This window comes from Aspergillus alliaceus (genome assembly GCF_009176365.1).
Source record: "Aspergillus alliaceus strain CBS 536.65 unplaced genomic scaffold BDW43scaffold_78, whole genome shotgun sequence".
Classification (NCBI taxonomy): Eukaryota; Fungi; Ascomycota; class Eurotiomycetes; order Eurotiales; family Aspergillaceae; genus Aspergillus; species Aspergillus alliaceus.
In genome coordinates, this window is record NW_022474761.1 from 131,901 (window position 1) to 142,405 (window position 10,505).

The 10,505-nt window shown below is 46.4% G+C and overlaps 2 protein-coding genes across 2 annotated transcripts; one reads left to right on the plus strand and one right to left on the minus strand.

Annotated features, from left to right (window-relative positions):
- Nucleotides 1–39: 39 nt before the first annotated feature.
- Nucleotides 40–2,942, minus strand: BDW43DRAFT_316613 (Zn(II)2Cys6 transcription factor; the record flags this gene model as incomplete). Its single annotated transcript, XM_032048339.1, has 12 exons — nt 40–252; nt 310–682; nt 757–1,244; nt 1,316–1,513; nt 1,593–1,607; nt 1,683–1,948; nt 2,013–2,231; nt 2,288–2,303; nt 2,368–2,519; nt 2,589–2,676; nt 2,753–2,790; nt 2,858–2,942. 12 exons carry the CDS (start codon nt 2,940–2,942, stop codon nt 40–42), a joined length of 2,151 nt encoding a protein of 716 aa, XP_031894547.1.
- A 1,139-nt stretch (nt 2,943–4,081) lies between these two features.
- BDW43DRAFT_316614 (major facilitator superfamily domain-containing protein) lies at nt 4,082–5,966 on the plus strand (the record flags this gene model as incomplete). Its single annotated transcript, XM_032048340.1, has 5 exons — nt 4,082–4,142; nt 4,218–4,291; nt 4,355–4,425; nt 4,479–5,658; nt 5,718–5,966. The coding sequence occupies 5 exons, from the start codon at nt 4,082–4,084 to the stop codon at nt 5,964–5,966; spliced, it is 1,635 nt and encodes a 544-aa protein (XP_031894548.1).
- Nucleotides 5,967–10,505: the final 4,539 nt, after the last annotated feature.

Genomic DNA, 10,505 nt, shown 5'->3' on the forward strand with positions numbered 1-10,505 from the left:
TGAATATATTTCTCCCTGAGAGATTTATCTTGATAGTCCCTATTGACCATGTCCAAACCTCGGTACCACAAACCCAAACAAGCTGTTAATACTACGTGAAGCCGTCATTGGATTCTCAACCATGCCATTAACAGTCGTGTCCGGTGTTATGGGATAATACAGATAGTCCCTTTGTTCCCAGGACTCCATGATGTCAGGCTGCAACTCGACATTAGAATAGTTGCTATTCGGTTGATTCAACTGCGTAGAGATCTGATCAAGGTCAGACAAGGACGGATCGCGATTATAAGACCCAGGATGGTAACAAACCTCGGTGTTAGCCAATGTGGATCCTGTCATCGACGGGCCTAGTTCGCTAGGGTATTGTTGTTGCGGTTGTTGCGGTTGTTGTGGTTGTTGCTGTTGCTGCGGTTGCTGCTGTTGCTGTTGTTGCTGCTGTTGTTGCTGCTGTTGTTGTTGTTGATTGCTGCTAAAGTCCTTGACATACTGCCGTGCAATATATGCGAATTCGGTAATAAGCGATGCCGGCAGGAACCCTCCAGACTTGTAATCTAACAGACTGAAGTGACCGGCCGCTACGTCCAAGAGGGAGAGATTGTTTCGCGTTTCTGGATGCGTTGGGTTATGGACGACGAAATCAAACAAGATAAATAATGCGGCGAGAGGAAACACGGCCAAAATGCTATCTCAGAGGTCAGTGATGGCTACAGAAAACCACGCATCCCGTGATATCCTAGATGTATTGCTGCTGCTTACAAATTTGGCGTGTGAGCAGCCACGTTGACATTCTTGCTTTCCTCCACGATAGCTCTTGCTGTATCCATCAGCAGTCGCTTGCTCGTTTCCTGTTGTTGGGAATGTGATTGTCTACCTATGTGTATCTTAAGCCTCGCCAGTGCGATAATCAATCCATAGTAGGAGAAGCTGGTCTGAAGCACGATCATCTTTAAGCTCGGTTCGGAAAAGGAAGAAGAAGCAGGCACATTCTGTTCCTGCAATGGCATCCCTGGTCGGAAGTCTATAGGTACTGCCATACGCCATCGTTCTAATCGGGCCTCAATCTCTTTGATCGCGATATGGTACGCCTCCGTCGGTTGTATTGCAGCGCTCACCGAGAAGAGAGACGTATAGGCTTGTGAGAGAATGCGCCCGAAGCCTATGGCCGACAGGAACCAGTTATAACCCCCGAAGACGGATTCCGGGACGTCGGGGATGGGACACCCAATGTCGTAATCCGGTATCATCTGGTAAGAGGTCAATGTTATTCCAGCTGTCGCCAAGGCCTGGGGGATGGTCTCCGCTTCGTGTCACTTACTGAGGCGGATTGGCGCTGGAAACACAGATGCTTCTCCATGTAGTATATCACCCAGAAGGTCCGGTGGCATGTGGTTTTGTATCGTTGGTCCCCGCTACCTAGTGCCCTGTGGTATCCAAGGTATTGGGCCATTCGAGAGGCTTCCATAAGCAATATTTCGTCAATCTGCAGACAGCAGGTATTCATGGCGAATATTGACTAAAATGCCACGACTCTACGGATTAGCGACTCTCATTACATTACATGACCAGTTTTCTCAGGATGGTCGCCCACATACCATAGCTACCAGGGCCTAATGGTCTGTTGTTAGCCAGATCCAAATATCATCTCCCCCCCCCCCCCCCCCCTCCACCTCCAGACGACTTACCTGCAGACTCATCAAGGCTTCCCTCGGGATCAATATCTCCGACACAAGACCCAGCGACACCTGGAACAGCTTCCATGCACTACCACTCCCCGGATCAAACGCTCCGCCTTCCTGGTACTGGCATCCGAGAGCCAGGACAGAGTGATACAGAGCAGAGAACGCACAGCTGGAACTCAAGAGTTCAGACCGATTAGACCCAAGCACCTTCTCCTCGAACTCCTTGCGATCGAGGAAGGGGTAAATTGGATGTAGTTGTTGGAAGTAAGCTATGTATTGATTATCATCGGTTGTCAACGAGCGACCTGCGCGGCTTTCAAGGATTCCACTCACAGTCTACGTATAACCTGACCTTGTCTATCGGGATTTGCTCGATATCAGACGGCTTTCTGAATGTGACGGGCGATATCGAGGATGGGCCTTGGGCGAGAAGCCGCGATCGGATGACCGATTCGATAGTCTCGACCAGTTCGTTAAGCCGGTTATTCCCCAGTCGCTCGGATAAGGAGTGGATTCGACTCTCGGAAAAAAAGGCTAGGCTAGAACTTGTCACTGCAATGCAACGAACTGTCAGAGGGCGGGGTTGTTCTGTAGGACATGGCGCATACCGTCATGGTCGGGTGTCTAGCTAGGGATGGTGATTGGTCAGGTTCAGATCAATGATAGAACGGGAAAGTTCGCCACTGACCCTCAGCAAGGCAAAGCTATCCCGAAGCATTCCACAACTACTATGGTTTTCCAACATCTGGTCCAGTAATACCGGCGGGACGGTCAGTTGACTGCGAATCCCCTCGTTTGTTGGCTCTAAGTGCGGTGTATGGTTCTGACCGGCCGTCGCATCTACATAAATGCGGGTTTAGGATCTCGACCGTCACTCGCGATGAGGTTTTCCTGGTTGCGGATACGTACGTGTGCTTTCCACGCCATGTTTCCTTCTCTTACGCTTCATCTGGGGGATACGCTTGGTCTGAGTGAAATGGCAGGCATCATTCCGCTTCTAGAGAGACGAGTCATAGAGCGCCGAGTTAGAGATCAGTGGCCGATATGATATGTTTGAATAATCACCATCTTACGATGCAGTGAGTGCATTGGAGCTGTTGGCCGGGCGGCACTAAACATTCGCGACCATTACCTTCAGGATCGTACCCCTGATACCGAGTGGGTGGTGGACAACATACTGATGCAACGGACTTTCCGGCTTCTACATTGGTCGCAGGATTTGCACGTCTTCATCTCGGAAACCCAGTCTTCGTTCTGCGCCATGGGGGATGAAGGGATAGGCAAGTAATCGGGGTTTGCTGAAGGGTTCGGAAATTATGAATTATGTTGAGCCAGAGTCGAAGGGGAAAAAAGGAAAGAAGTTCGGGGCCGTAAAAGAAAGGGTGGAACGAGTTCCGAAAGCGGTTCGGCCTTCGGGACTGCAACCACAGTTTCAATTAAAAAAAGCTCTCGCTTTAACCGTGATTCGCTATACAGTGGCAGAATGGGTCGAATCTTTACAAGTTGATATTTATATGGGAAACACAATTTCCCTTGAAGGAGTTCCGCGCAGCTTCACTCGCAATCTGAAGGTGTACACGGGAGATATAACAAGAAAAAAAGGTCGGAATAATGTAATGATGAAAGGATAGAAGGGGGAACGGCCGATAAATTGAGCTTTAATTGGTTGTAAAATAAACCCGCTCCGTTGATGCCGAGTGGAGTGGCATAAAATCGATGCCATTGGTTCGTTTGGCGGATATTTTCCGGAGCAAAAGAGGCTAAACGTTATTCTGAGGTTTAGAAAAATAGGCCAGCTAGCTCTAGATGCTATAGACTGAAATAGTGACTGCCTGGTTGGACTTACCGAATTTGACTTCGTATTCCAAAGATAAGTGTAGCATTTAAGTTTTAAGTCAGCGTCTTCGTATGTTACGTAGACATGAAAGCTTATAGATTCACAGTTACTGGCCAATAGAGAGATTATAGTCCGTGATGTTCATTGGATCCCAGCAGACGGTCCGGCATCTAGTCAACGCCTGGCAGGATAAGCGAGTTTGTGTGCTCCATGTTTGCGAGGTTATCATTAAGGATCCCCCGCATTGGAGATCAATAGAAAGAGATAAGCTGGCTAATCTGCTGACATCTATTGGACATACGAACTTTCTCTTCCAGAAATAGGGCATTCCACATTTCGCCACTATTTTTGATTGTGAATCGCCGCAGAACGCCAACTTCGGTTATCAACGTGATAAGAGACAGTTATATTATCCTTCCAAGTTTCAGAAATTTCACATAGCCTAATAAAATTGATATAACAAGTTCGATGCCAGCCCTCAGAAGCCACGGGTCCAGACTTCAGGCTTAGACTGTCATATTTCACTTTTTGCCTCAACGTACATCTTATATCCACTTCTTAAGTTATGTCTCCCAGCCTGTCATCTCTGGATCCAGAATGGCCTCCTGGGACCGTGCGGCTTGAGGGTGACATCCCCCTCCCCTCCTCAACCCCTTTTTTATTCGTCCTATTAATACACAAAAGCTAAGACCAGCGAATAGATCTCTCACGGACAGGTGATACTGCTGAAGTGATCCTGCAGCCAAAGCCTACCAGAGATCCCAATGATCCACTGGTGGGTGCTTGTCCTATGTAGCAATCTTTTCTTCGCAGTGTTGACGAATTGGCTTACAACCAGAACTGGCCACTATGGCGCAAAAATCTCAACTTCGGCCTAGTGTGCTACTATGTCGTGATGGTGCTCGCACTGTATGTCTCCTAAATCCAGTCACACAACCCCCTTAAGGCTAACCGATCCGAAGTATCAACATAGCAACAGTAACCTGGGGTCCCGTTAACCTAGAACTCGGCTTCAGCTACGCCTTATTAAACTACAGTTACGCAGCAGGATGCGGTTCGCTTTGCATTGGAGGTCTCTTCCTCATACCATTTGCCCTGAAGTACGGACGCCGACCGATCTACATATTCAGCACCGCTTTCCAATGCGGAATCAGCATCTGGTCTGGGAAGATGCAAACGGTTGCCGATCTGATACTGGTCAATATTCTCAACTGCATCGTTGGAGCACTCGCTGAAGTTCTAGTCCAGATGACCGTTGCTGATATCTACTTTGTTCATCAGCGAGGTCTGGCCAGCACTGTCTATATATTTAGCATGACTGTTGGGGCAACACTGGCGCCTCTTGCCGGTGGCTTCATCACCCAGACTCAGGGATGGCGATGGGTTTGGTGGTGGCTGGCTATATTCTTTGGCGTGGGCCTTGTTGCGTTTGTTTTTCTCTATGAGGAGACTATGTTTGAACCATCCTACATTGATGGTATCCCGGCCTCTGATCAGAATGGCTCTAAACCAATGCCTATCAAAAAGAATACCGAGCCATCGGCGTTAGAAGAGTCAAGATCGACACAAGATGGTCCCTCCTATGAGGCCGTTGAGGTTAACCACTCAATCCCGGTGAAGAGCTACAGGCAGAAACTAGCACTGTGGACTAACTCTCCACTGCCATTCTCTGCGGTAGCAAAGCACTGCTACCAGCCATTCCTCATTCTGTTCAGCTTTCCAGGTGTCTTTTTCATGGCCCTCGTCTTTGGACTGATGACCGCCTGCATGACAGTCCCGGTGACAACACTTTCATCAGTGATGACGCTGCCGCCGTACAGTTTCAATGCATCCCAGATTGGGTTGATGGGACTGCCCCTATTCATTGGAACTGCCTTAGGAGCTCTAATTTCTGGACCTCTAAGTGACTGGATTGCTCTCTTCCTCGCGAAGAGAAACGGCGGTGTCTTCGAGCCAGAGATGCGACTTTGGTTGGCTCTCGCCTTTACCCCGTTAGTCCCGGCAGGCCTATTCATATTTGGTATTGGGCTAAACAACGGCTCTCACTGGCTTCTGCCGGCGTTTGGCTTGGGTGTCACATCTGTGGGTAGTTTGCCGGCTAGTAGTGCTGCACTGACGTATCTTACTGACTCGTACACTGAGGTGGGGATACGCTTGATCGGATTTATGGAAGACCTGCTAACGCTCCATACCTATATTAGATCATCGCTGACTCACTCGTTGCTGTCACTTTCATCCGCAATCTCATCTCAACAATTTTTGTCTTCGCCCTTCAACCCTGGTACAATAAGGTGGGATTGACATGGTTCTATGTGACGTTTGGCTTGATTGTCACTGCTTGCCTCATGGGTAATTTGTTATTTATCTATTACGGAAAGATGCTCCGCGCGAGCCGTGCAGCTGCATATATCCAATATAGCTACAGGCAATTCGGCTCGAGGCCAACTTAGGTGGGATGGATCTCTCTACCGATAACGCTGACTTAGTGAATTTGGACTGTGTTTACTTCAATCCAGGGGGAAAAAAAAGGAAAGTCAAGCTCTATCTGCCGCAAATTATAGAAGTAGTGATAGTAGCACGTAAGAGAAGTTGAAGGCTGTTTATGCTGATATGCATCGGTGTTGTAGGTCAGGCAGGAATGAGGAAAGGGTCTTGCCACACAAGTTTGACACTATGAGCACTGCAAGATATACCTACCTTCCGAAGGTTTCTTCTGTTAAGTACTATTTTGAGGTCTTGCAGGAACTCAAAAAGTATAAACTAAAGACGCCAGAATATATATAAAACTAGGCGTAAGTGGTCGCAGATCGGCACATGCGAATGGGTGTGAGTTCGTACACCTTACAGACTTTCAATATGGTATTGCTTTTGATCCAGTGCATGAGAAAGCTGGCTTTGCCCTTTGGCTCATAGTTCGAGAAAATCGGCGACACCTATAGGGAGATATAACTCGCGATATGACGTGATATGCCAAAGCCTACTGAGGAGCGGATGACATCTCGATAGGCTCTCTATTCCGTGGACAACCGTTTATCACTTGTTGTCTTTTTGTTTCTCTATCTAATGGTTCAAAAAGTCTTCAGGCTTTGGTTTGGTTTGGTTTGGTTACTATTTAACGTCACTCGGCGGATCACGCGGCCTCCCTAGGGGCAACCGGACGTGCTACCTAAATAAAATCCCGCTAGGAACTAGCTAAATATATGCTTGAAGTAACAAATCAGAACAATATATACTGGAAAAGAGTGGAAGAAGTGCGTGGCACTACCCTGACCTGGTCTTCTGGTGGTAGGGACCTGCTTCAGCTACCTATAGATAGAAGGGGATGCCGTCTGTCTCTATCCAGGTAGAAGTATAGACTATTACACTATTCAGTGCTTGAGCGATATAGCCTTAGCCCTCACCTAATTCACAGCATGGCACAGAGAGTAAATAAATAGATTAACATATTCTAGATACTGCTACACAGTATTTATAATATCTTATATAATAGACTACTTCAAGGCCCGCTCGGCCCACGCTGCCTTATTATATAGAACTAGTATATACCATAGTCCTTATTCGTCATATCTAACAGGCGGTGATAGACACGGTCCTCCAGGACAATATTTGCAAGTTCCTGAAACAGTACAAAGCAGCCGATGGATCTAGTTACAGAAAAAGCAAAGAGATTATTACTTTAATAACTTATACAAGAGAGCTGATCTTTATACCGCTACAGGAGTGAGTTTAAAAGATTATCAGAGAATAGTAGATACAGTAAATGATAATGCCCCTGGCTGCAGTACCAGCTATCTTACTCTGTAAATAAAAGAGTAGTACTACAGAAGGGCAGATCCTAAACCAGCCCTGGGAAAAGGAGTTACAGCCATGGCTGCCAGCTGATCCCACCAACTGAGATTCAGTCTGGGTATTGTGCGGGATGGATCTCTTGTAACAACAGCGGCTCTGGCACGGCAGCAATAGCATATCTGATGTGCTGCTGCTGACAGCCAGGGTTGTTCACACTGTGAGCAAATAACCTGCCGGACTGACTCAATCAACGGCAGCTGTGGTACTCCCGCAGCGACCGACTGGCAGAGAGACAGTATCCGGCAGGCGCATGGTTATCTGCCAAGGAAGCATTGGTTGAGTCTCTGGTATCGGAATATTCAGCGGACGTTGACACTGGACTGGTGTGAGAGCAACGGGGGTTGTTTGGGGTCGAGGCTGTCGGCAGATTCCACAGGTCCTGTACCGAACATGCTCCCATAGACGCAAGCAGCCAGAGCAGATGGACATACGGGGAAGAGAAGCCGAATGGGGCATCCAGTGATGTTTAATATAGATATCTCACGTTATGGGGAGTTTTATAGAACAGCTCAAGAAGAAGACCATGTTAAGGCAGTCAATAGGAGCGGACCGACCGTCACACAGGGATTTTATTATATTATATAATTATACACAGATCGCAATATACTAGACAGTGGGGGAGGAGGAGCTGTGCGCAGAATGCATGTTTATTCTACACACACTCTTTCCTTTCTCCTCTCTCCTCTTTCCCTTCTCTCCTTCTTCCCTTCCCCTTCTTTTTCTCCTCTTTTTTCTCGTAAGTGTCCCCCCAAGCAAAATCAACCAATCATCCCGGCAGCCGGCAGACATGGGGATACGGGACACGGTCCAGGATGGTGCCTGTATAACACTGTATGTAGGACAGACGCTGACCAGAGGTGGGAGGACAGGGAGAAGGACGGGGGGAAGCCAGCCAGAAGTCTATATACCAGAAGGTCCTGAACTGACCAGTGAGAGGGCCAGCACCGTCACAGGGAAACGGCCACCTTATAGTGTTTTGCCAAGCCAAGTCACGTTGTGGGACAAACACCTGGTATATTAGTCTCTTATTACTCTTAATCATCAACGAAGTCGGTAATCTGGAGAACATTTGAGTATGGATATCTATTGTTATAGTAAGTCTGTGGACGAATATGTCCAAATGATGTCATGCAACCTATTGACCTTATAGAACTTGATCACCGGGCAGTGTTGCGTGTTGATTCATTGCCCGGACTTCATTGCAGGGTTCGAAGATCGTATGCTCAACAGTAACATTGAAGCCGGTGTACAGCCTCGTGGTCACCTCCAGCGTGACTTCTAATCGGCAGATTGCTGTCGTAGGCAAAGCAGAACTTCCCATGGGTGTGCGTAATGCGTCGTTCAAGGGGTCACTATTCGGATCGACCCGATAGATCCATCTCGGGGTCCTGGAGGCGGAGAAGAGGCAAACCCAAGAGTCTAGGAAGCGCAAAGAAAGCAATATTTGGGGGCCTTTTCGTTGGTTTACGATCGTCTTTTCTAAGACTAGATGTTATCAAACCCTTCGGCGACCTAAGTAGTCTAATGAAGTAGTTAGACGTGCGTGCCTGTAATGTTGTTTGGGAGAATCCCGAACTTAGCGTGAAAGAATGAAGGCCGAAAGTCCGACCAGCTTAAAACCATTCAATTAGCTGTGGAAGAATCTCGGGGTTTCTTAGAGTGAGGGTGCAACCCAATGGCTTGGCCTTTCGCGGACCTTGGCCGCGGCCTTGTCCTAGTATCGAAGCCTGACAATTAGACCTATGAGCAAACTGGTCAATTGGGGGCAGGGTAGCAACACGAGCATTTGGACAGCCTTCCTGCAATTGGCAAGATTGGGGACGGCGAAAAGACAATTGGATGTGAAATGTATAATGGAGAGAAAGATACAATCGTAGTTGGCCTTGCTGTCTAATGCGTCTTGTCTAATGCGTCAAGCCCCCCGGTCTTGAAACAAAATATCTCATTGTTCAAAAATCCCTTAGTTAGCACATCTATGGATACAAAGCCAAATTCGGTGCAAATTCGGCAAATCCAACCAGGCAGCCACTATCCTAGTCTAGCATCTAGAGCTAGCCTATTTTTCTAAACCTCGGTATAAACTTAGCCTCTTTTACCCCAGAAACGCCAACCAAACGAACCAATTGCGTCAATTTGGTCGGACCCATTGACGATGGTTTTGATGAGGCCGCGCGTGGCGAGTCGGACAAAGGGGGGCAGCACGGCTGGTGGTCCGTAGGTGTAGACGTGGATTGGGCGGCGGACAGGTAGATCGCAAAACTGGTGATACATCTGCTACTGCAGAAGGTGTGGCGCCACAATAGTACTAAGCAGTTAAAAATCAGTTACTAAGTACTTAAAATCATGGATACTCTGCACTCTCAGGACCTTTCAATGGGCAACAATAATGATTAGTAAATCTTAAAAAGCAAGAAGAAGAAATCCACCTATAACAGCTTTAAAATAAGAAGCTAGAACTGGATCTTATGGAGAGAAAGATACAATTACAGGAACGTAAGTAGTTTATAAGTGCTTCATAACTACTTCTAAACTACTTTTAGACCCGTTATTATATATATTTTATATACTACATAGTCTTGAATACCACTTTTAGTCAAGGTAACTACTGCTGATCTTATATAGATAGAAGATACTATCTCTAGTTACATATCTATTCCTTAATTTCTAGATCCAGCAGCCATGACTAGGTAGTATTAATTAGTTGGTAAGTGGTTTGAAAGAGACAGTGCGGGATAAAAATGTGTAAAGTTCAGTCGTCGTTACATAACGTATTTCACTGGTGAGCGGGCCACCTCCGTATCCCATATTAAACAGTCACTATTTTAGGTCCAGTATCTCAACCACACCTTATCTAAAGTGACTCATATTTATACAACAATATATTAAAGTAAGATTTAATATCAGTATTTAGATTTTAAAGGATATAAGTTTATATATCTTGAGGTAATATATATTACATTGTATTTTTTAGTAATTTATTTTATACTAATATTACAAGCACTTAAAATAAGTTATAGTTATATAAAGTAGAAAAACATGTTCTGAAAGCCTATATACAGCTTCTATAAGTATATTATTATAATATAGCTAATGATGGTTGAGATATCAGACCTTAAAAAGTGACTGTTTAGTATGGGATA